The following is a 27,178-nucleotide window of genomic DNA, read 5'->3' on the forward strand; positions in this document are numbered from 1 at the left end:
CTTCTTGTGCATGTCTTGAACATGACAGATGTTCCATTATAACACAGAGAGTAAGGTGCCATGATGTTGAGCGTGCACAACATCCAGAAGAAATGACACCTATCACCCCAAGGGAAACACAGGAAAAAGGAGTGATTTCTACTGTGCCACAGGTCTTCACTTTGTCTGGAAACCACTGCATGCTCCCATTTTTGGAGGATGGGAAGGGAACAGGACTGCACATAAAGAAGCCCACAGTCGTGCTGCCAACCTTGACATAAGATAGAGTAATTGATAGAGGTTCTGCCTTTCAATCCAAGGGTCACAGGTTTGAATCTCACCTCCTGCTGTACTACCCATGAACAAGGTATTTACCCTAAATTGCTCCAGTAAAAACTACCCAGCTGTATAAACAGATATATGATTGTAGGTACCTTATTTTAAATTGCTTTGAAGAAAAGTGTCAGCTAAATTATGGCTGATGTATAATGTACACATCCACAAATGAGTGTCTGTGTGTGAGTATGTTTCTGTGCAGTTACAAGTACCTATGTCGGTGTATCAGGTTGTATCTGGGAAGTGTGTGTGTGTGTATATATATATATATATATATATATATATATATATATATATATATATATATATATATATATATATATATATATATATATAGCATCTGCATACCTTGTCGGCAGGGGACAACTCCACGGCCGTGGTTTACAGAGACTCCACTAATGAGCTCCGCTGTTACATTCAGAGAAAACCTAAAATCTCGACTAACAACCATTCTGGGCTTCGAAACACATTTTCTGCTTTCATGTAAACAAGTCTGTATCTCACAAACTGGAAGACAGATGTATTAAGGTCACAGCGACAAAAAAAATATACCGTATGCATTCCCTTCCACGATTTACATGGAAGCGATGCTTTCGATGTCAAACACAATGCCATGCAGTGCTCCACCTTCGCTCCACCAATGGGTCTGCGGACAACCGACGGTATTTTTCCTGGAAAACCAATGAACTACTTTCAAAGCGTCTTTTCCCTTCTTCTTGTCACGGTAACACAAAAGCGGGAAACCAAGACAGCCTGAACTTGGGTTGCCTGTATGTTTTTATTTTCCACTAGCGCAACACAACAGTGCAATAAAAGCGTCGGGGGACAGGGTGACATTTCGACATAAAATGAAACGTGATCTGCCCGGCAGCAAAATCGTGTATTTAGTTCTGCGGTGAAACTGAGCATTTTACACTCTACATGCTGCTATGAGGGTGCAGAAGGAAGAAGAAAAGCCATATCCCCACACACAAAGACTAGGGCAGTAGACGGTGTCAGTGGTAGGGACACACTTGCCATCTAAAGGTCTCCATCTGAAGTCTCTGCTCTTACATCCCTTGAGAAAAGTTGCTGAAAACAAAAGTTCTCTCTCTTTGACAGTCTCCTGTCTATGTGGTTTTTTGTTTGTTCTAGACGAGCTTTTAATTCATTTATCTCAAGTGAGTACAATATTAATGAAATACATCACAGTTCAAGTCACATTAAACAGCGCATTAGTTGAAGACCTGCTGAGAAGTTTTTCATTGTTGGAAACAGGATTGGAAAAATCCCATTTAGGGATATTTGAAAACGGTTGTGTGTGTGTGTGTTAATGGTAGATTTTCTTTGTGCATCCGAGTTACCTGGATAAACCTCCTCTGATGCGACTACCAAGTTGTGCTGACAGATAATAAATAGCTCTCTTAGCCCTGTTCACTGTCCCAGAATATGTTTCTAGTGTCCATTTAGTGTCAAAATGGTTTTTTAACACAATAAAAATAAATCAAGGCATTTATCACATTACAGTCAACTAAACATAGAGAAGTTTTATGAATGTATTTACATTCATATCTACTCATTTAGTTGATGCTTTTATCCAAAGCACCTGACAATATTCTATTACTTGCAATTATTGAAACATTTATACAGCAGGTATAAAAAATTTTTACTGTATCAACTGGTCCTCAAATTATGACAGATTTCTGTTCCGATTACTTTGTTAAGTCAATAATTCCCTTTTACTATATTATATGAACTATAAAGATTCGTAAATTAACATGTATGAGATTCTATTTTGTATAACAGAGATTTATTATATTTTTTCAGTAACGTCACTCATTATTCATGTTAAAATAATACTCATATAGAATAATAATGTAAATACTGTACAGCACTAATACTGTGACTTTCATTACTAAATCAGATTTCTTTAACTTTTTCTTTTCTGCACCACGAGAACACTCAAATTTGTTTGCTAGCCACTGTATTAAAAAGATAACGAATGGAATAACAAAGGAATCGTTTTGTTTAAAAAAAATTTTCTAGAAAGGTAACTGATGACACTGACCCGGTTACAAATACAGGTGCCTTGTGACAGCACAACCAGCCAATGTCTTGGTACAGCAGAGTGACAGTTGTTGTTAGATGTTATGATCACATGTCGAGACTAAACAATTAGGTTAAGTTTACATAGATATTTGATGGTCAGAAAGCCTTTGTCACCAAACACCAAAAATGACAGGGATGGACTATATCATTATACTATTACAGATTATATGGTCTTTAAGAAAAAGTATCACAAACAATGTTCCCTCAGGAGCACAACTGAGAACCGCAACAAAGTAATGATGACTACAAGCATCAATGACCACAGAACGGAACTCATGGAACACCCTTCCCTCCAGTGGTGTCACATCTCTCATACAACTTCTCACTGTTCTTTAGTGCAAACCTCACCAGAAGCTCATAGACTTAACCAGATTCCATTTTAGGGGGAAATCAGAGTTTCCAAAAGTAAAAGGAGTTCAATAAACCCACGCTGTGAAATACTGAACTGCACTGTATAGGAGGCACAAATAATGCCTCTCACTGCATGACCAAGGCCCTGCTGTTTTTTCATGCTGATGGTATGAGTGGCACCATTGGAAACCCATCTTGTGCTGTCAAAATAAAGAGCTCAAGAGGAAACAGCAGGTTCATGGATAAAGGATGATCAGAGAAGACCCAGATGTCTGTCACTTTCCAAATGCAATTCTAAGTTACTGTGTCAGATCAGCTGGTGCTCTTTGCAGCAGCCTATTGATCCCCTCACCCCCAAGGTCAGTACGAAGGTTTAGGGGCCTCAAGGCACCAATCAATCCATCAAGCACCCCTTAGACTTTTATCTCTAAACTGAAAGTACACCATGCATACATATCTACATATACACTAGCATTCAAAAGTTGAGAATCACCCAGAAATTTTCATGTTTCTGAAAGAAACTGATATTTATTCACCAAGGAAGCATTAAATTGATCAGAAATGATGGTCAATATATTCACAATGTCTTCACATTATTTTTGTTTCATATATCTGTTCTATGCATCAAACTTTACAGTCAATAAAGACTCTTCCATTGTGCCAGCCAGTCCATCTGAGACATTACTCCAGCTTCCTTTTCCTTCACCAAATAGGTTTTGCATGGCTCAGAAGTATGATTTGGATTGCTGTCTTGTTACATGATGAAATTTGCACCAATCAACTGTTGATCACAGGGGATGCCATGACGTTGTAAAACAGTGGTAACCTTTCTGGCTTATTATTCCTTGCAGTGGCATTCCTTGTGTAAATCTCGTACCTTACCAGCACCAAAGCAACCCCATATCATTACACTTCCTCCGCCATGCTCGAGAGAAGGTATCAAGCACTCCTCCAGCATCTGGTCATTTGCTTTACGTCTCTCATATTTTTTCCTCCTTCATCCAAACAGACTCATCTGTCCATAACACTCTTTCCAATCATCCAATGTCTATGTTCTTTTGTCCATTTTAACCTTTTCTTTTTATTTGCCAGTTTCAGATATGGCTTTTTCTTTGAAATGCTGGCTCAAGGGCCAGAATCTCGGAGTCATCTGTTCCTGGTTGCAGATGACACCGGTATTTGGTGTGTAATATTTAAGTAAGCAGTACACAGAGGAACAGTAAGGCATCCGTTTCTCAGACTAAAGACTCTTGATGTACCTATCCTCTTGTGAAATTATGCATCTGAGCCTTTTGCTTCTTTTTCTAACCTGGTTAGATCCAGTCTGCCCTCTTCTCTCAAGACAGTAGTGGAAACCTATGTATGAAATCTTCAGTTTCTTGGCAATCTGACACATTAAGCAGTAGTGGCCATTCGCAAAATTAGTGATGATGCCTTGGCTATATTTTTACATCAATTTGATGGCACCTTGATGAAAAGAAAAAAAAAACTATCAACATGAAAATTTCTGATTAATTCCAAACTTTTGAATGCGAGTGTATAAATAATGACAAAATTATTTTTATTTACAATATGAAGGTATACAGCTCACAGAAGGGAAATAAAATTTTAATTTATTTAAAAAAAAGTTATTTTAATCCTTTGCAAAAATATATGTGCATATTATATGTATACAGAATGACTGAAAATGGACTGAATATTATACATATTTCCTTATTATAAGCTTATTTTCAAGACTTAAGTTCAGTTAACTATATACATATATATGCATCTTGTACATATAAAACACACAAATATACAGTACTATTTACTGTGCAGATCAACTTTGTTTCATAAGAAATGCTACTTTATTTTTCAATTTTAGAAACAAAACTTAGCCCCCCAAAATTTTGGTGCTACTATAAAACCAGCCCTGCGTCGTTTTCATCAAAGCAAACTGGTCCATTCAGCTGAATCCACTGGTGGCAGCACCCAGGAGATCTAACTATTTTCTGGCCCCAACAAGTTTGCAAGAGGATGTAAAGGATGTAATGGGGTGAGTGAAAACAGAAGGATGGGAAGCAGTCAAATGTTCCTCTAATAGTGGGAGTGGCCTCTTCAATTGTTAAAATTATAAAACCCCAGAGAGCTCTGTAATGTAGAAGAGAACCACTGGCAGTTCATTAATCTGCTAGGGATTCGAGCACAAACTGCTGGGAGATGGTGTGAGGTGGGTGCAGGGCAGGGTAGGCTCCTCAAAATAAAATCACACTATCGCATTAAAAGCAAGAAACAGAAAAAGCAAAGGCCAAAACAAGAAAATTAAGTGGGGAAAAAGAAAAGATCGAGAGGTAACCAATAAGAACGAAGGAGATCTGGGCCAAGTCTTCTGTTAAATAATGTAATGCTTTTACTCCACAACTGAATGTGAACTGAACATATTTATATGTAATGGCATGAAAAACAGCATACAGGTACTTACTTAAAAATACTGGGTGGAGACTATTTGACATTGAGTTGGTTAACACCCTTCTGGTGAAAGGTGCATTCAGGGTATGGCCAATGCAATCCAACTGAGTGGCAGTTGGAGATGTTTGTGCAGTTCTGATTATGAGTTTCCGCCTGGCTAACCTGAGTGGCCATCTTGCCATAGTCGATCCAACGCAGGGTGGCAAAGTTGGTGGACTCGGCGCAGTTGAAGCCGTGGTTGAACCCAGCATGATAGCCATAGGGAAAGGTGATCATGAACTCCCCTGCTTCTTGGGTGACCTAGATCATAAGAAGATATGTAAGAAATGTACAAAGGGGAGATCAGGCACATAGGAACCAAGACACAGGTGCAAAGTGAACAGCCTTAAAGGCCGGCAACCACCAAGTGACCCATCTGATTGTCACTTGTTCATTTTCTTACCAGTGTAGTATTCTCACTTTAAGTAATTTCCAGTCTCATACTGTATGACCAACAAGTTTCAAAACTCTGAAGGGGTTAAAATGATAGCATGAATAAAAAGAAGCTTGACACTAGAATGTTGATGGGGGTGCCAAAACTTACTGAATTAAGTTGCAAATTATGCTCAAAAAAAACAAAATAAAAACACACTTTGCCGTGGATGAGGGGCTGTGATGGAAACAGTGCATGCACTGCCCTGTGGCTCAGCCATGGGTAACATATCCAATCGAGACTTTAATATCCAGCATCATTAAGAGCCTGTGAGAGGGGAGATTTACTGCAGATTCGAGGTGGGGGCTACTCCTCTTGCCACCCACCCTCAGCCCTGACACCCACCCCCATCCCTGTGATTGCCTAGTGACAGCAGCGGTGGAACACTGTCTCAGGCAGTACAAGCGCAATTAGAGGAAAAGCCACCGAGCGTGGCGGGAGAGATCACCCAGCCCGTGCAAATGAAGGTTTCCACTTCGTTCGCTTTTGGGCTTTCCCATCATTTACTGAGAGCGATGGATCACAGTCTGTCGGTTTGTTTGGATCCATTAGAAACAAAGTTGAGGGAGAAAACTGGCTTTGTCAACCCCACACCCAACCCTTGCAATTCCCACCACACCCATGCTTTGACTGGAGAACCAGGCAGTAGAAGATGAAGGAATCCCCTGGCACGTAGGAATGCAGGCACACCCATCTTTGGGATTAGTGACTTCATCTGATTACGTGATGAGCATCAGGTGCAGCCATATTATTTAAGAGGACTGGTGGAGGACAGGAATTTGCTGCACCACAGAGCTGAAGCTGGTATGGAAGCAGACACTGCCCAAAGCTCCTGTTGTGTTCATATGTGTTGGTTTTAATAAAAAAAAAAAAAACACTCCATAAATTCACCCTGTACTACCTCTCACCTGGTCACTCCCAAACCTGATGTATCCAGCATGACAGATACCTGTACCACTTCTGACTGCAGTAGTGTATTTAACAATTTAGTGTTCACACTGCTTTGGATATTGCAGCATTACCAGTTTACCAGTAGTTCTACAGGTCTTTAACTAAACTAAACCATCTACCTGAAGCTTAAAATCAAGAAGTTACAAATTTGCGTACTTTCTAGTAAGAAAATTTCAAAACAAAAATGCAGATGATGCAATTAGTGAGATCTCATTGTTTATTATGGCAACAGCCATTTGCATAAGATTTCTAAATCTTTTACCTTAATTTATTGTCTACCTGTCCATTGGACAATTATCAGAATGATTCTATCTGTCCAACAGAGAAAATTAGACAAGCGTTAATATACAGCACGGCTGAATGAGTGGAAGTAGGTGAAAATGCAAATAAAGATAGTAAAACCAAATGGAAAAAGAGAGGTTGATCTGTTCTTAACCCTTTTAAACTGAACCACAGCAAAGAAAGAACCAGCTGCTCCTTAACACAACTCAATCTGCCTGAGAGAGCACCTGGTCATCAGGCAGTCCAAACACCAACATGAAGCCAATGATCTGCCAAAGGCCTAGATGAAATCCCAAGTTACAAGCACTGTTGCTGAAAAGTTTATTAACTAAAGTTTATTAGCTCCCCCAACCAACAGACTGTATTAATTTTTAAATCCTTAACTACCACAAGCGGTTCAGTAATTTACATCGGGAATTATCCACAAGACAAAAATGAAGCTGATTAAAAACGAATAGAAATATGCATTGAAGGCAACCGAAACTTAACTGTGAGACATGCAGTGCAATCCTAACCATAGAAATGAGGAAGCCACAGAGCCCCAAGCAACTATGTAGATAGGGGCCACCACCCTCATGCATATTCAAATCACTAATTACTGCAGGTATTCACAAGAAAGAGAACTGCAAGGCATGAAAGAAAGTGTGAAAGTGAGTGTGTGTGTGTGGATACCTGCAAAGGACTACATAAGTCTACACTGCAAATCACTTCTGACTCATCTCAACACAGATTATGCACAAATACTACAGCTGAATTGATGCAGTAAAAATTACGCAACCGTATAAATGGGCAAAATGCTGTATGTAGCTTAACATAAGGCGTTCTGGAGAAAAGCATCAGCTAAACAAATAAATAAATAAATATTGCTACCATACTAAACAAGATGTTGGGGAAAAACAGTGTTACAGTACAGAAATGATACCCCCAAGTAACTAATTTCATATGATCCATTACCGCACTGGTGCCCAATGAAAAGGCCAAAGCAAAGACCACAAAGTCAGGAAACTCTTACAGGCAGGAGGAAAACATGCTGGGTACAGCATTGTTAAAAAAAATAGTTTTAACATTTTACTGCCTTTGAAGTGAAATTTTCCACCACTGCTCTGCAGTTGTTAAACTATTTAATTCCTCCTATTCATAGGTCATTCACCGGTTAAGGGTCTTAGGTTTTTTCAGGAATACCCCAGCCAACAGGGTCACCACACTTCATTCAATTTCCATAAATTTTCATTTTGCTATTCTGAATTTAATCACTATCAGCTGTAGCTATTCTAAGGAGGGTGTTCACCATCTTTCTCAAAAAACATGAGGGATGGAACCTCATAAACATGCATCATGCATACATTAATGTTCAGATAAGTAGGTAAGTTTACAGTTATAGCCATGAAGCTGTAACCTGAAGACTGCAGGTTCAAGTCCCATTTCACACTACTGCCATAGCACGGATCAAGGTACACACCCTAAATTAATGCAGTAAAAATACCAAGCTGCCCAAATGAGTCACATAATGCAAGCTGCATAAATGGCTAAGCTATTAGCTGAAGAATAAAAAATGCTATTGCTGGATTGCTTAAAGCTCCATCTTCTTAGGTGATGCAGACTCTTGCTTACCACTGTCTTGGACACTAGTGTCATTACACCAAATACATTTATGCTGGCTTTTTTTTTTTTTCCCAACTATATGACTTATTTGAAGATCTCTTTTCAGGTGAAAAATGGCTGATTTTAGAAATATATGTATGTCATACACATGTCTAAAATAAATCCCCGCAAAAATTTATTTGTGTGTGTTAAATTATGTGATTGAATAGCTAATAATATGTGTCAGTTTGCTTTCTTAATCAAGCTGCAGAAAAGGAGCAAGAAGTAATTAAAAATCAATTCATTACACTCACTTAGACTAACAAAGAACATACTTAACATGTTTACAGCAAACCCTCAAATATTTCTGATTCGCCAGCTGCAGTTCGAACAAGTTCCACATAATCAGTATGCACAATTACTGAAACTTTCCGATGGGGGTGTATTTCGGGCTTTTCTCAGCGCTCTGGAAACTTTCTCTTCTGTCACTTTCTTTGAATCTCACACACAATGAGTGGCAAGAAGGGAAGCAAGTTGTGTTTTTATTTTGCAGCCAGTTCTACCTCTGGCAATGTCATAGTCCCTGAGGCTCCAGTTTAAATACTTAAACTATTTTTATAAGCACTATTCTACGTTCCCCCCACGTTGCCATCCATGGAACCCCAGCCTGGACAACCCCAATCCAAGCACAATCCGCCACCTGTTTGCAGACACCTACCCTGTTAAACGGAATGCTGTATTTCTTTAAAATGGAGGGCGAGATCAGGGTCATCTTGTGGCGAAGGAAAGCATCACAGCCCTGGGAACTGCCAGGGAAGAAACCTGGGAAACAGAAAATAATCCACACATCAACAAACAGGAGCATCAACGATCCAGTTCGCCACAGCCGCAGTAAGAGCCAGTACCAGAAAAAGCACAGTAAACAGTAAAAGAGAAAAAGAAACAATTAACTAGTTTCTTCAGAAGCCGAGCTTTAGAAATATACCTAAATATCACAAGCACTGCAAATAAATGACACCTTATTCAGTCACAGGTTTCCACTGCTATACAGGCTATAATAGTCATGGAATCATGTAAAGAAAACCGGCTTCCTCTTACTTGTTTCCAACAGGACTGGTAACAGTTCCTGTGGAAAAATGTAGACAAAAATATTTGCAGGCCAAGGTGACGTGACCATGCCTAACTCAAGCACTCAGTGCGCAATTTGTTGAAATAACACATCCTGGGGTTGTCAACAATAATGAATAGCGTGCAAAAATACGAATAGGCAAATACCTGAAAATGACAGGCTTGTGGTGGCAGAACAGAAATGACTCATATAAAAGTTGTGAAGCCTACCAACCCAGCAGTGCATGAGAAGTTATAAATATTTCATTAAAAAGAAATACTGAAATTCCACAGTTGTGGACATTACAGCTCTATTAGTCAAAGCTGTTTGTAAGAAGTGAGATATGCGCACATTTCACTCAGGCACACTAGAGACAAAAGGATGGAACTGTGGCGCACTGATGACCACTGGTCCCTGACAGCACCTGGGCTACAGGTTCGAATGTGGGTTTCAATTCGGCATAGTCTGTGTGGAGTTTGTGCTCGTTTCCCCCAGTTACTTTTCTCCTTGTGCTCTGGTTTCCTCCCACAGTCCAAAGACTTGTGCTTCAGGCTGACTGGTGACTCTAAACTGTCCCTAACCCTAATGTGTGTATGTGTGAGTGAATGAGTGCATGCAATGAGTTTGTGTCCTGTGATGGACTGGCATCCTGTCCTAGGTGTACCCTACCTCACACAGTATGTTTCCAGGAAAGACGGTGATCCAGCACTAGACAGGTGGTCATTGACAATGGATGCAGGAAAAAAGGAAAATATAGAAACAAGTCCTGGCAATTTAATTCATTTTAAGTTAAAAATTATAGCACCGGGGGGTGCGGTGGAACAGCAGGTTTGGCCTGTGCCTGCTCTCCGATGGGCCTGGGGTTCGAGTCCCACTTGGGGAGCTTCGCAACGGACTGGCATCCCGTCCTGGGTGTGTCCCCATCCCCTCCAGCCTTGCGCCCTGTGTTGCCGGGTTAGGCTCCAGCTCACCAAAACCCTGCTCAGGACAAGCGGTTTCAGTCAATGTGTGTGAGAGAATTATTTTGAACCCTGACACGTTCAAACTGGTGCATATTTTCAATAAGGCCAGAAGTCTAGTAAGAAAAGCATATTACAGCTGTTACCATGTACTACACTATATCCTTATTTATAAAGTACATTATAGTTGTCCTAACGCAAGAATACTTTGTATACTGTAATCAACCTTTAAACACAAAAATAGGGGCTTCTTGCTCTGATTCAAAGAACAGGTGGCTTTTAGAAGGAACTGAGGTCACACTTTACCTGTGCATTTAATCCTTTTGAAATGCATCAACTTGCCTTACATTGCATACAACAACTGCCAGTTCCCATTTCCCAGTACCTACATATCCAAGCCATAATTACATTACAAATGAAGATTTCACCAATGTTTTCAAGTGTAAAGATTTTCAATCGCCACATGTTCCGGAACAATCCAATAAAATGGACGTCTGGTTTCTTGATTCAATTACTGTTTTTTTGACCAGGCACCCACTGGGGAAATCATGTGACTTCCTTACATGATCATGTAATAAATTTCTACAAAAGTGAAATTCACTGCATTCATTTCCACATTAACAAACAGTATTTATTTAGTCTTTATCTAACAACAAATTCCACTCAACAATTTCAACAAAAACGTTACAATTACGCACAGATCCGTATTTTGTCATTAAATTAGGTAATCTTAAAAGTCTGTTCAAGGGTGCAACAGTGTTGTCCAAACCTTGAACAGGTATCTTTAAGTTCTTGCCCTTAACTTCATACCATCAGCTATGTTGAAAGATTCTACATTGAGAGAAGCCAATAAAACAAACTCCCAATGTAACACACAAAAAATATTAATTTCACCAAAAACTACAAACCAGCATTAATGGATCTCAACAGCCAGGGTATGAAAATACTTAAAACTCATCCTCTTCTCTCACTGCATAAAACAGAATCTTGTATTTCGTCAGAAGTTCTGCCACATATATATGATAGCAGACTGTCATTTATTGGTACTCATCATATTGACACATGTCCTTAGGATGCCATTTAACAAGACATCAGTAGCAAATTATGCTGGAACCCTTGAAATGGCAAAATCCTTTAATATTTACATTCATTACATTTATTCATTCGGCTGATGCTTTTCTCCAAAGCAACTTACAATATCCGCTTACTATACAGCAGGTTGTTTTTACTCTACCAAATCAGGGTAAGTACTTGTTCAGGGGTACTACAGCAGGAGGTGGAAATTGAACCTGGGTCTTTCAAGTTCAAAGTTGGCTGCTCTAATCACTTTTCCCCCTGCTACTTATATACCATTAGACTATATTGATAAAATTGATTACATATAATTTGGGAAGTAAATTTCTGCCATTTGAGGCCATCAAAGTAGCTGCCTCATCATAATTACACCATTCATTTAACTTCCCTAAACCCTTTTTCCAGGGGCAGGACAAGACACTTAGCACCCATCAGAACAAAACAGCAAACTGCACGCTGCCCATCACGCAAAGCCTAATCCCCATTAAATACGACCGTGGCGGCATTATCTCCAAAAGCTCTCCCTCATGCTGCCAGGAATGGAAGGGTCACTGCGCAAATAAGACCGAATAAAACAGCGCTTCCTCAAACCATTTAATTGTTGCTGTTATTTCGGTTTCTGGAGCTCCCAGGGTGCCGGACACGGGGTCGTGTGGGAAGGTGCTGCATGATGTCAGAGAGAGGATGGGCTGCAACAAAAAGGGCCATTTAGTCGCTAGTCTTGATTTGGAAAACAGTAATAATACTGAGACTACTATAAGCCACAAATTATGGCAAGCAATTATTAAAAGAGGTCAGTTAATACAAAACATAGGGAATGCTACCCAAATATGCCCCCATCTCCTTCGCACAAATTTTCTGATGCATAAAAGCAAAGAGGCGGTGCAGCAGGTGGCACAGTGATTAGAGCCTCCGCCTTTGGACTCTTAAGGACCCAGGTTCAAATCTCACTTCCTGCCGCAGTACCCTTGAGCAAAGCACTTACCCTGAATCACGCCCGTAAAAATTACACAGCTGTTTAAATGGGTAGATCCGTAGAAGTTGCTTCAGAAAACAGTGTCGGCTAAATAAATGGTTAAATAAATGTAATAATAAACATCAAAACTGCACAGGCATGAATTTCAAATGATTTATAAAAACACACACACACACACAATATCTCTGCATCCACCCCCCCCCTCCCAGCCACATCTCCCTGCGGCCTTCAGCTACCCCCATTGTATCTCTTCGCACTCCCTATCTCCAAAGCATCTACTTGAGGCTGAAAGGAACAACACTTCATTAAAGATTAAAAGGGCAAAAGAAATCAAATAAACCTGAGTTGCCCATTTGAAAAACATTAACGCCCTTCCCCTCGCTGATCAACATCGGAGGGGGAAATTTATGCCCGTCCTTATAAAGCCGACGGCGGTGCGCGGTGCGGGCGGACAGTCGATCATTGAGACTTTAATAAAGACCGCCAAGTGGTATGGATTGTAGTTGCATTCCGTCTCCTGCCATCGTTTTGGGGCTGCTTGCTCGATAAGAATTTCCCCACACTTCACGTGGAGCTGATAAAGGTGAAAAATGTGCTGAGCAGGATCTCCCCGCGGAGCAGGGGCCGTTATTAATTCACATTAAAATGCAGCTGGCACTGCGATCCATCTCCCTGGGGCAATATTAACTTTTAGCTTAATTCTGCCTTTTGTATTAGAAATTAAGTCGTACCCCTCGCCCCCCCCAGTTCCAAAATAGAGCTGTAACTGTAATAATGGCACGGTGTAAACTAGACAGCCGGGCGGCGCCGCTTGAATGATAAACGTCCGAAAAGCGTCTCCGTGGAAACGGAGAATTTTTAGCCGCCATCGCAGCCAGGAAGCTGATGCAGTGGCGGTGGCTCGACCGTAACAGCTCAGGTAGGCATGAAAACGGCATCGTGCTACATCTTCAGCGCCCAACTCCTGTCCTGGAATGAACCCTAAACACGAGGGGGAGAAGGATAAAAAAAAAAAAAACAACTTTCCAAAGAACTTTTTAATAACTGGCAACTACATATTTCAATTTGTTTTTGTTTTCTACAGGAGATTCCGCCCCTAATCTCCTCTTTGTCAATTTCAGCGCAGCTCAGGGTGACACGACAAGATAATCCGCATTGATCGGTGGAGAGACATGTAGGGCTCTGACAAAGGCGAGGGGAGAGGGGGAAAGACAGCGAGAGAGAGAGAGAGAGAGAGAGGCAGAGACAGACAGAGAGACAGAGAGTGAGACCCTTCCTTCAGCCCGCAATCCATATTGTCTTCGTAAATACTCTGGTTTTCCTTCTGGGGGCCGATCGATGGACTGACTGCACAGCCAGTAAAGAAGCACCCAAACGTACTGATGCATGGGCACACAAACAGAGTAACAATTAAGTTATGAAGTCCAGAGGGCCCCTTGCCATCTTTTAATTTTTGCATCAAAATTAAGATTTTTACTGTGCCAGTTGTTCTTATGACATGTGTCTCTCTCCCCCTAAAGGTTCTGTTAGACCCTTTTACACAGGAAGACTTTGGGCACGTGGGGTTCAGCCAGCAAGAGAAACCCTGCAACGAGGGGTCTGTGAACATGGTAAAAAGGGGATAGAAAAGAATGTAATGGCAACCAAGCGCTAAAGAACCGGGCCGTGGTGTGGCCGTTAATGTGCCGGAGCCCGATGGCTACCGGGAACGCAAGCAGCACCGCGCTGAGGAATTAACCACGGCACGGGGTTCGTGATCTGAAAGACAACGTAAAAAACACGGCTGGTTGGCCATAAAAGCAAGAGCGAAGCGCAAATGGAGAAGGGAGGCGGAAAATGAGAGGGTGAGCGGAGAAGAAGGGTGAATAAGCAGAGAGTGAATGGAACAGGGCGGTGAGTAAGGAATGGGTCAAGGGTGAAAGGAAGGAAACGGCGTTACCTTGGGCCAGCCTCTCCAGTCGCTTTCCGTGTTCGGGAGGGACAGAATACCTACACGGAGAGAAATACAGGTCACTACGGGATGATCAGGCCACCGTGAAATAAAGCAAGTACAAGGGGCAGAGTTAAAGAGATGCGGCAAGCACAGAAAAGGGAGAGCAGTGGTGTAAACGTAGCCTGGTTGTCGAAGATCCCTCTGTTACCCAAGGACTAAACCAGAAGCGTTCCCAAGTTATGTTACGCACCTCCGACAAATAAAGGCACCGCAACTGCAAACAGGCAATTGCCAGTAACCATGTTTAGACTAGGCGCTTTGTTCATTTCCAAATATTATCCCAATCGAAACAAGCAAATAATTAAACGAGAGAACAAATCTGTTATATCCTCACACAGCTCAAGATTTGATTCTTCTTGCTATTACACTCATCATTATTACCACAATTATTTCCGCCAGACGAGAAAAAGCTTAACCCCCTGAGACCCGTTGATGAAAATGCAAAACCTGCATTTCACCCTCCCTCTGGCTAAAGCCTTTCTACATGCTTAGAATGAAAAGCACTGCTATAGCCAAGGGCACTGTGGCTTGCCCTGTACTGCCACCTACGGGAGGTTTGGGGCACTGGCACCTTTGGAAATATCAGGAGCGAAGCTACATTTCAATAGAGATAAATTCCGCGTGCGGTGCTGCTGGGGGGTTCACACAGGAGTTCAGCAGAGGCTTTCCAGATAATATAACGCTTCAACGGTCAAGTATTTTCGGATATGCGAGGAGTTCGACGTGGTGGCTGCCTGGTCATGCACGTACAACATAACATCAACCGTAAAGCAAGAGCCTGACAAAAACTGTAATAAATAGTGTATGAACAGCACCAATACATACTGGGATGCACAGGAGAATATATAAGTAATACGACCATAAATGTGAGCAAGATGCAGCGTAGACTGGTAGAGTAGGTCACACTTTGATAAAATACATTTACATTGTACTTGATACTTTATAAGAAACACTACTCTACCAGTGTAAAGTGCCAGCTTCATTTAGGAGCTGGATGCCAACAGTGGAATGCTGAATGTCCGTTCAAGTGTGGTATGGACTGTACTCGGATTTATACCTATTAATACATACATGGTACAGGTGTACCCAGCTGTCCACCCTTAACATGTTCCTGAAATCGGGATGGATAACGAAAAGGCGGAGGGCGGGAGCCTATTTCTTATTACTGCTTATGTTACGGTGAATATTACAGTTGGTTCCCAGTCTACCCCAAAAACCCAGGCTAACTTCGACAAATGTCTCTAAAAATGATATAAAACACACACACACACACACACACACACACACACACACACACACACACACACACACACACACACACCATCTGAACTGCTCGTCCCATACGGGGTCGCGGGGAGCCGGAGCCTAACCCGGCAACACACAGGGCGTAAGGCTGGAGGTGGAGGGGACACACCCAGGACGGGACACCAGTCCGTCACAAGGCAACCCAAGCGGTACTCGAGCCCCAGACCCACCGGAGAGCAGGAGACCCGGTCAAACCCACTGCACCACCACGCCTCCCAGATATAAAACACTTTAAATAATAATAATAAATGAAGATAAACATAATAAAGGAGAGCAGTGCATAGCACTGTATTTATTTAAGTTGCCCTGAAATATTGTAAGGACCCACCCGGACTGTGCTGTCGGCGATATTACAGAAAAAAAGAGAAAGACGCTCGGGAGACAGAAGTGTCGGAACACAAACTTTATTGCGAAATCGCATCGTTACACAGCAACACACACTCCCGGCCGAAAGTTCTGGAATAACAGAACAAGACAGTGCTCATTAATACCCCGCAATGATGCCCCACATTAATCCCCCACAACTCCCCACAATGGTTGCACAACAACTATTTGCACAGCATCAGCGCTGCATTATGGGAGAGCTACTGCTCCCATCGCTCGCCACCGTTTCAATATGTTCTGTACCATTTTTTGCCAGCTTGAGGAAGAAAATGTAAGAAAACGTGTTCTTAGAGGTTGACATTTACTGTTTTTTTTCCCAAAGATGCTTTCAGAAAAAGGCATTATAGTGGGAATTATCGGGCGGATAGCAAAGAAGGGTATTAATTTTCAAGAGGCGCTATAGCGAAAGCGCCGATTCTGGGAGGACGGATATATGCCAGTATTGTGAAGCATTGCCATGGTGTTCAAAAAGCATTTACCCAGTCTAGGAATGGAACCCAACCTGGGAAACAGAGGCAAATGAGGCAAGAGCAGGTCCCGGATGGCGAAACAGTCCCTCACACCAGCACACACTACCTCCCATAGGTGTACAGCAAGTGCAGCTTTAAACCACCAGGCTTCCTCAACAGCTTGTATTCAAAGTATATGAAGAAATCACAGAACTCCATGTGGATCCAGCCAAATGCCTGGTCCAAGCCCATCCCAATACCCAAACTGTGCAATAAAGAGAGATGGCACCAGCTGAGGCTCCAAGCTCCCCTGCAGTGTACCTGCACTACACAGGTGGCAAAATGGTTCTCTCTTAAGTTCATGCAAGGTATAAATGTTCATGCACTATAACTTTAAGATCATGCCCGGTTCAATCCTTTACGCAGCTACTCCTGTAACGTAACGTAAATGTTTATACGCATCTCGAAAAAAATTACTAGGACGATGGTCAGGAATTGTCGATATTCTGACAAAGTTTTATGCAGCTCCTCGTGTGCTGAACACTGGTGCATATAGTGAAAGAAACTAACTGTACTTAATCACACGTCTGAAACCGTCTTTCTCCTAATGTGATGCACAAATGGTATTTTCTATGAGATGTACATCGCTTTGGAGAAAAGCGTCTGCTAAATAAATAAATGTAAATGTAAGGGCCGTCTTCCAGTTGAGAGAGGCAGGTTCAAGACCCACCTCCTGCTATGTAGCATCCTTCATCGAGGTACTTATCCCGAATTAGACCAGAAAAACTGCCCAGTTCTAGAAATGAATAAATTATTTTATTCCAACGCTGCATGCTGCTTTGGAGAACAAGGGTCTTGAATTTTCTTTGCATTCAACAATCCATTCATAAGTACAAAGAGAGGGTGAGGGACCCCTGAGAAATGCAGTGGTAACGTGATGGTAGCCACCATGTACTTTTACATAACATACATTCATTGTTTTTTTTTTAAAATACATTATTTCTGTCACCTGTGCCTTCTCCGTACCCCGATGTTCAGACAGCTGCCAGGCGGCATTCTGCAGCTCAACGAGGTAACGACACCAGCGCAAGGGCAGCCCAAAAGTCTCAGGCACGAATCAGTCTGGAGCCACAACGGAAGACACGACGGGTTTGCAATACCGCACGTTGGTTTAATGGAGGTGGTATTTACACTGAGCAACCCAAGCGGTTTTGCACACATCTCAGCCTTCAAAGAAAAACTGGACGCCATGAGCCTCATCCACAGACCCAACGGAGACCTCCACAAATTGAATTACACCCTGAACGCAACTACTGGCGCGAGGCCCTCGCATCTTGCGTTTCTCCGTTGTCATGGCGGCAGCACGATCGTCGCCTCTGAACGGCTGCAATAAACAAATTAAAAGGGATACCAGGTGGAGATTTCTGAACTTTGAGGCGTTACAGTTGCACATCTCCCGACAGAAATTCATGATTATTCTTCCCCGGCTGTGCCGCAGCGGCAAATCTGAGCACTTAAAATAAGGAAATTCTGCCCTATTAAATATTCAGGAAATGTATCGGTTCCAGTTTCAAGCCGTCCAGTTCAGTCTGGAGAAATCTTGTTATGCAGAACAAAGCGGTAACTGATTATCCGTTGCGATGAGTTCCCAGACACACCTAAAGCGCTGCATTCATCCGCGGAGTGAATCGCCATACTGTGGTGTCAGTCAGCCCTCCACTCTGGACTGACACTCCACTAAGACCAGACAAGAAACCCTCACATGCCTGTTGCCTGGGACAGCAGGTGGAGCAGTGGTTCGAGCCGTTGCCTTGCAATGAAAAGGATTTAGATTGAAATCCCACCCCCTGCTGTAGTACCCTTGAGCAAAGTGCTTACCCTGAACTGATACAGTAAAAATTACCCAGCTGTATAATTGGGAAAATCTTGGTAAGCAGCATAGTATACAAACCTAACACTGTAAGTCTCCTTGGAGAAAGTGAATGCAAATGATTAAAAAATTACCTGCATTCCAAATTTGCATGCCATTTCCAGGGAAATTAAACATTTGGCTTCGACTTACTGGCTGTGAATAACTGGAGTACAGGAAGCAAGGGTCCACATGCATGTAAACGGACACAAAAAGATGCCCGACAAATCCTGACACGACAGCCTTAATCACCGACGTCAATTTGTTTTTGGCTGTAATTAAAAGAGAAAGAACACAAACCGAACTTTCAGGCTTAATGGGATTAGGCAGCATAACTGTCAGCCACCTGACCAGTAACTAATTACTATATCCTTCACTGTGCTGCTAATTATAGCCACGGCCTCATTTCTTCACATTACATCATGTTCGACGGCTGCGTAAAAACAAACCGACAGAGACGGGGTTATTGCAACCATCTCTAATGCGCCTGAAGAGGAAACAGTAATGAAGGGCTGATTGAAACACATCCTCTCCAAAAGGACAGACAAGAGGTCAATTACACAAGTCTGGAGGACATAACCTTTCCCGTGTGGTTTGAATAGGATTTTTTTTTTTTTTTTTTGTTCAACAATATGCAGATTTATGCGCTCTTATGATGCCCTGTGATCATTTTAACGCTGACCAGGTTCACGCAAACTGTACAGGGGCACTAGCAATGGAAGTTATTGTGCTGTCTATGTTACAACTGTATAATAATATAAAATTGTTTTGGAATAAAAAAAAAAAAAAAGTAGACATCAGATTGACCGTGGCACACTGGAGTCTGACCACACACACACACCCAGCACAGACCGAAAACCATACTTGAGTGCGGCTCATCGGAAAACTAGCACCAGATGAGGCTCCTGAAAGCAACCACACCGTATGAAGGGACACCTAGACAGCTTAAAGATCCTGGGGTTTTTTGCTGAAATCAGAGTCAGAGAGTGGTGTTCTGATACAACTGTGGGGGCAGCATTGACTCTGTGTGTTCTGGAAAGATTTGTGCTTTGACTTTGAGTGAAATGTAAATCGAGTGATTTCCAAATGGCAACTACTGGAAATGTGGCAAATAGCACCGCCTGCCTGGTCGCTCCTCAAACCTGACATGCTCCCGTTACTTCACACTATTATTATTTATCTGGCTCCTTTATCCAGAGACACAATATTCAGTTTGTATACTAAGCTATTTATAATGATTTACTCATTTACACAACAAGTGAATATTTACTGAAATAATTCAGAGCAAGTACCTTTCTCAAGAATTTAAACCTGGGTCCTTGTGATTGCAGTAGGATGACTTTAACCATGACACTCCTGGCTGTCCACTTAATAATAATAATACTGGGCAGGAAACATGACAGAGAAGTCCTCACAACGAGATCATGAAAAAAAGATGGCCTGCATAAAAATCTGAAGGACAGAAGCAGCAGCAAATTTAATTTTGCACACAGATTTCAATGGCAGTTCAATACTAATCTGATGTCTATTTCTCTTCTTCCAAATACAAAAGCCCACCTTTCCACTGGTGCGCATTACTATTTCCCCTTATGTCAGGACTTAGTAAAGCCCAAAAATAAAGTTCATGGATAATTGGAGGGCCAATAAACAATGTAATGAAGTGCACAGTCCTTGTAACACACCTTTTTAATGAGACAGGCGCCTATGCCGACCCTAAAGTAATGTGATGTGCAAGGTCAAAAAGCAGGAATTTATTTCAATGTCTGTGGTCACTTCAATTCCTTAGATGTGATGTCACATATCTGTGGGGCCCATGAATCGAAAGCCAATTATCCTGAAGGTGTCTCTTGGTCCCGATCAGCGTTGTGGTACTCGAGTGTCACAGGAGCTGCCTGCCCATACTAGAGCTGAGAAAGTTGCAGATCAACCTTGAATGTGTCAGAAGTCATTGAAATCATTGTAAACATTAATATTTATCATCACTTCATTTACTCACATTCAACTTTTTCTTTAAAATTCTGTGCAACATCAGTTTTAGCAAGTCACAAGTCATCAGAAGTATAAACATTTACATTAACATGTATTCACTTAGCTTATGTGCTTCTCTAAAGGAATTGAGAGGCTACTTACTGCAATTTACCCATTTATAGAGCAGATTCTTGCAGCATAATACAGTAGGAATACGTCATACAAGACCAGAGATTCAGAAAAGAAACTGCAAACCTGCACTTTTATGCAGTGTGTGATATTAGGTCTGCTACTTCCTGGGCAAATGGCTTTCTCAACCATTTTCTCAACTATCTCAAAACGGACTATAAAGGCCAACACAATAAGTAAAATGATGTGCTTCCAAAAATACCACACTAAAATCTAAAAGAGTTTTAAAAAAGCCATGTATTTTTGAAAGCTTTCTCAAATATGACTCGGAAATAAACAACTAAACAAGCAATAACTGGAGGTAGGTAGGTGGTGTAGTGGTTAGAGCCATTGCTTTACACTCAAAAGACCCAGGTTCAAATACCTACTCCTGCTGCAGTACCCTTGATAAAGCCACTGACCTGGAATGAATAGCGTAAAAATTACTCTGCTCTGTATTTATCTACAAGACTTAATCACTCACTACACCCCAACCATTTACATTTATTCATTGAGCAGATGCTTTTCTCCAAAGCAACTTACAATGGACAGTATGTAGTGTTACTAGCCCACACACCCTATTCATCAAGGTGATTTACACTGCTAGATGCACTACTTACAATGGGTCACTCATCCATGCATCAGTGGAACACACTCTCTCTCTGTCACTCACACACTATGGGGGAACCTGAACAGCATGTCTTTGGACTGGGGGAGGAAACTAGAGCACCCGAAGGAAACCCACACAGATACACGGAGAACATGCAAACTCCACACAGACTGAGCGGGGATCAAACCCACGTTCTCTTGCACCACCCAGGTGCTGTGAGACAGCAGCACTACTCCTGCACCACCATGCCACCCCAACCAAACTACTATGCTCCTCCACCTCTGCCCTGGTGATTCCATGTACAAGAGGTCCAAAATAGGAAGCATAAAGGCTTTCAGTTCTGGCTCAGATCTGGTGTATTGACCTCCCCCTCCCACTCAGAACTGCTGAATCTCTCTCTATATTTAAAAAGGGTCAGAAAACTCAAGTTTTTGAACTCACTTCTCTCCTGATCTTATAAGTGCACAATAAACCTTAAATGTTGATGTTTAATAACCTTTTTTCAATGAGTATACTAGTTCTTATGGCGGAATGTGACAAATTTTCACAAGCAAACACATGCTCCAAAGACAAACCAGAATATCACTTGAACAAAGTACACACGATTCCTTTTGAAAAGAATCTCTCCACGAAGCACATCCCTCACAAGCTCTCAAATGTTAAAAATCCACTATAAACATAAATGCTGTCCTCAATTTACGTGGGACTTACGACAGGCTTACGATCAACCTTATATTAGAGTCCTGAAGTTTCGTTGTAAAGCCTAAGGAGGGCCGCTGTACTGCTGGGCCCGCATTTATTATTGACTTAGTGTTTATCACCAATTGCATTTTAGCAAGAAAATATTTTATTTACAGGTGTAACTTGTGATTGCATTCAAGCTACTTTTCTTCTTTTTACAATGGATAAGCCACAAGCAAAACGTGAGTTTTCTGGTGGTGCAAAAAAGAGAAAAGAACAGTGCAACCTAAAAATATAATACTGTACTATATAATTTTTTTTGGTATTACATTAAGAGAACTAATGTGTGGAATTAATGGATAAATATAACAAAGCCCTATTAGACATAGCATTCGTGCAATTTAACTGTTTATATATCCCTCATGTATGTCTCAGATCTCATCTCCGCGGCACGACATCTGCGTTTCAGTGGGCAGCGCACCCTCCATTTTCCGCGCTTTCCACTACGGTGAACCCAAGCCACTCCGCTTGATCACAATGTAAACGATGACACAAGAAGAAAGGACACATTAATAAACCGACTGTCCTCCTCTCGACGCAATCCTTGAAGGCATCCTGGAAAATCATTTCTCTGTGGCAGACACACTCGACGGGGCCTTCCCGCAATCTCCGCCCATCTGACAGAAGATCTCTGGAGCCACGCTGGGGTTGCGTGACTGTGACAGGAGCCGAGTTGGAGGGGAATGAAGTTAATTTCACAGTCACTGCGCAGGGGTTAGCCAAACATCTTCTGTGCACAGTTTAACATACTGTAATTACCCCGAAAGTGAAAATGATTCAATTTCAAAAAAGAAGAAAAAACATTCACGTTAACCAGAGTTGAGGGGTGCAATCGTGTGAGCAAATGTGCTTTTAAGAAATGACAAGGAAAGATTACCATTCCCAGAAGGAGATGCATGTTTAAAATGAGAAGGGAAAAAAAAAAAAAAAAAACAACATCAATGGGGATGTGGGGAGCAATAAAAAGTTGAGCTATGAACAGTTTCACAAGAAAGATGAATGCAGGGCTGGGCAATGCGCTTACCAAAGCGATTCTGCTCAAGAGTGACCCTTCATCACACATCTCACAGACAGAGCTGGAAGTCATGAATATTATCTACACGGCTGCTTCAAAGTATGTGAAACCCTTGTGTCCCTTTGTATTTAACGGGAATCGGTGTTTCTCATGTGACATAATAGGTGTGTAATGATCAGTTCCATATGTTGCTTTAGAGGAAATCGTGTGTGTAGCAGAAACACAGAAGTAGTGGAGGTGCAAAAATAAGCAAACCCCAAGTTGCACTGATTGAACCAAGCGGGTAAGTAGAATAAGGTGTGTAAATCGTAGTCAATTAGTCATTCTATAGGTTTAAAATGTTATATAACAATGAGCATGCCTATAGCTAACATACCTCAAACAGCACTACTACTACTGTATACTCATACTGAAATGTCAGCACTGTTCAGCACAGAATCAAAGAAAGAAAGTTGACTGGCCCGTCCTCAACTGCTCTTACCCAACATTAATGTTCTTTTAGTAAATCGACGCAGGAATTTTGTTTTTAAAGCAATTCCGAGCCTAGAAATCACGAGAGAAACAACGGAACGTACTCAGATCAATACGTGGAAACAAACGAGTCGCTCTCCCGCGAGCACTCAACATTGACACGGCTGCGCACAGCATGCTGGGAGCTGAAGAACTACGTGATACGTCCCGAACAAGCGAACAACCGGCGTCGCGGTAGGGGCTCGTGCGCTGCGATTACTGTTAACTCGAGCATTTCAGCTCGCAACAGCGGGGCGATCGGCGTTGAAAAGGGTGCCTCCTCCTACAGCTTCAGCTCTCATTCTTTAAACTGACTTAATAAAAATAATAAATAACATTTTAAAAACTACATTAAAACATACCGCTAAACCATTGTATATATATGTATATATATTTGCTGTACCGACGGTAATGGTAACAACAGCAGCATCATTTTATCGGACGGGTGCGGCGAGTTTTTTCGAACTGCCGGCACCAGTGTGTGTGTGTGTGTGTGTGTGTGTGTGTGTGTGTGTGAGGCGGCTGGAGGGTAGAGCGCCCCCTGCGGCCCCTTGGAGGGAAAGTCGCTGAGCAGAAGACGGCAGAAAGCAACAAATGAAGATGTTCTGCTGGACCTGCGCTGTTTCACATCTTTCCCGCGTTTTCCAAAGCCCCTACATCTCTCCGCAACTACACGCAGATGTAATGACGTACCCCGTGGGTAAATGCTGAAATGCGCCGGAAAGAAAACCATTTTATTGCCATTGATTGACTTGCACTCGCACACACAAAGACGTTCTCGAAAAATCCATGGGCGATATACGTTTACTGAGAGGCAGAGTGAGTGAGTAAGATGAACATGGCGATGTACAAACTAAGGGAACTGATTGCAGATCGCTGACACCACACTGCTGGGAATACATTACGTCCCAATTAGTTAGAGACTCCACACCAATTACTCTGGAGCGAACAAGCGTTTTTCTTACACTCTCTAATGAGGACGGGACGTTGATACTGATTTTAATGCTCAAGCGCTGCGGTGACTCCACTCGGACGAGTGCGGCAAGCACTGGGGAGTCACGTGCCAAGAACCATGGCAACGCGCGCACAGGGCCGCGTGACGCTGAACTCCTAAAACTTCTGCAGCTCGAGCTGCGCCGAGCTCAGGCGGCAAACAGAGCGACCTTTTTCTTTTACAGCCCGGACTGAGAAAACTTCTAAAGTTGTCACGCTTCCTTTGAGCTCGGATACCCTCAAATCGGATTACTTATTATAAGTTTCATATTAAAATAAAAAGCAATGCTTAAAAAATTGAGATATTTCGAGAGAGGGACTCTCTCTGCTACCAGGGATTTCAGTTGCTGGAAGCACAGCACAGCAGGCAGCAGGTGTAGCGGTGGTTGGGGCTGCTGCCCTCCAGCCTGAAGGTCCCGGGTTCTAGGGCCAAGTACTTACACTGAACTGATACACTAAGACTAAGAATACCCTGCAGCGTAAAGGGGTAAATCATTATAAAGGTGGTTCTCTAATATTTAAAGTTGCCTTGGGCAACCCAGTCCGCTAAATAAAAACTGATAACTCATACTTACGTAGATTTTTTTTTTTTTTTTTTTTTTATAAATTGCTGAGGATGTTTTCAGTGTCCTCAGCATTAATTAGCGCTACAGAAGTCCCCTGTCCTTGTTTATACAGTCACAGAAGCCTTCTGAGGAATTGCTGCTAATGCTGTAATTAGAAGTGCCAGTTTTAAAAGCAGCATAATGTGCAGCAGCGCTGCAATAATTCAGTGTGTGAGAGAGAGATTAATTTCCATTCGGTGTCATACCAGCCTCATGGCTCTCTCAGCTCCGTGTAAGGAGTACACTTTGGGGGGGAAAAGTATAAGCTAAATGAATAAACGTAAACAGAAACTCTACATTAAGGCCCACTACCACAGTTAGCACGCATGAACTTACACTTACAGAGCTAATGGCTGCTGTCACAGGTTAGCACGTAAAAGCACGCACAGTAACACCTGTTGTTGCGAACAGCGTGGCGGGAAACGCATCCTGGAGAGAACGTTTCCTTCAAGCTTAATTGATCTCCGTTTGCAGTTTGTGTAGGGGGAGAGGAGCCGAACGGCGGTCTTAATTTGCCATCATTCGTCTGTCCCGGTCTCTCTCCTCTGTTGCCGCAGACACACATGCTGGGTGGTTCGTGGTGATTAATAGAAGAGTTGCTCGGGCCTAATGAAACATCTCACTCGATAAAGGTAGAGACGTTGACAAAGCGCCTTCGTCTAATGAGATCGCAGGCACCGAGCCAACGGGCAACGCGGGAGATGCGGCATGAGGATATATCCCAGCTTGAGAACGCGCGCACACACAAGGGTGCAATTATACACCAGAAAACAAAAGCATACATGCGCACAAACATATGAAATCACAGAGGGAAGAATAATCAAGGTTCATGAGCATTAATTCTAAGAAAAATGCATTTTTATGACTTGCCAAAATGTTATGGAAGAGTTGTACAAATGGGTATCATGGAGTAACTCTACAACAATCTTCTTCGAATGTGGTATTTATGTCTTTGTTCAAGCATGGTAGTCATAATAGTCCATCTTTACTAGAATTTTCAGATTTAAACTTTTTAAGCTGAATCGACTGATCGCATCAAAACAACTATTCACAACCATGTGCCAAACTGAAAACACCAATAAACTGATCATTTCATTCTTACCCTGTGGACTTTGATTGTTCTTTCATCCTGACCTACATTTACACTGCCTGACAGATACATGGACACTTGATTACTTTTCCATTTTACTCTAGCGTTAATGTGTATTTCAGTGTCATTAACTAGGTGACACCAGTTTCTACATTTTTTAAGAACTGGACAGCGATCGCTCTTTCCTCTACGTGTTCATACGGAGATACAGAAATAAGAATGCGACGATGACACATCAGACACAGACACCAGAGGGAGCAAAGCACAGTGTCACGAAAGGAGAAGTGAGGGAGAAAGTATCAAAGCGACTCTACAGTGCAAAGGGGAGAAAAGAGGAATAAAGCGAGACAGGCAGAAAAGGAGGAACTGAGAGAAAGCAGGGAAGCGAGTAGTAGGCAGAAGTGCAGAGCCAAGAGGAAGCCACCTGCTGTACCAAGTGTTTTCTGCAGGAAGGAAGAAAGGCACGCTGTGCAATAAAAGGAAACTAAACTTCCAGGAGCAAAGATGAAGTATGTCAGACCACCAAGCGAGAGCGACACTTTGCAGGAGACTGCGCGCCAACAAAGCTGCAGAAATAATGAGCAACATCCAGCAACATACAGCATTTTCTGAGAGTGTTTTTTTGCCTTTCACTTATGTAGGGATGCTCTTAAAAGGATATCCATTCTGATGATGGTGCCATGGAACAGAGTTTTGTCGCAACTTTGCAGCATAAATCTGCGGGGAACAATTTCCAAAACCACAGCGGTGAAGACAACCCACAGAAGTGCGCCAAGCGCTCTCCTAACTGTTCCTGAAGGCTCTGTCAATGAATCAAAAAATTAATTAAATCC

General features: G+C 42.2%; 1 protein-coding gene across 1 annotated transcript in view; it reads right to left on the reverse strand.

Annotated features, from left to right (window-relative positions):
- LOC108940292 (lysine-specific demethylase 4B-like) overlaps window positions 1–27,178 on the reverse strand; it is a 78,842-nt gene that overhangs the window by 34,281 nt on the left and 17,383 nt on the right. Inside the window, exons 6-8 of the mRNA XM_018762332.2 lie at window positions 14,545–14,594; window positions 9,207–9,310; window positions 5,365–5,502 (exon numbers count right to left, since the gene is read on the reverse strand). Of these exons, the coding sequence (XP_018617848.2) occupies window positions 5,365–5,502; window positions 9,207–9,310; window positions 14,545–14,594 (292 nt within the window). The remainder of the gene's footprint in view (window positions 1–5,364; window positions 5,503–9,206; window positions 9,311–14,544; window positions 14,595–27,178) is intronic.

This window comes from Scleropages formosus, chromosome 2 (genome assembly GCF_900964775.1).
Source record: "Scleropages formosus chromosome 2, fSclFor1.1, whole genome shotgun sequence".
NCBI classification, from domain to species: domain Eukaryota; kingdom Metazoa; phylum Chordata; class Actinopteri; order Osteoglossiformes; family Osteoglossidae; genus Scleropages; species Scleropages formosus.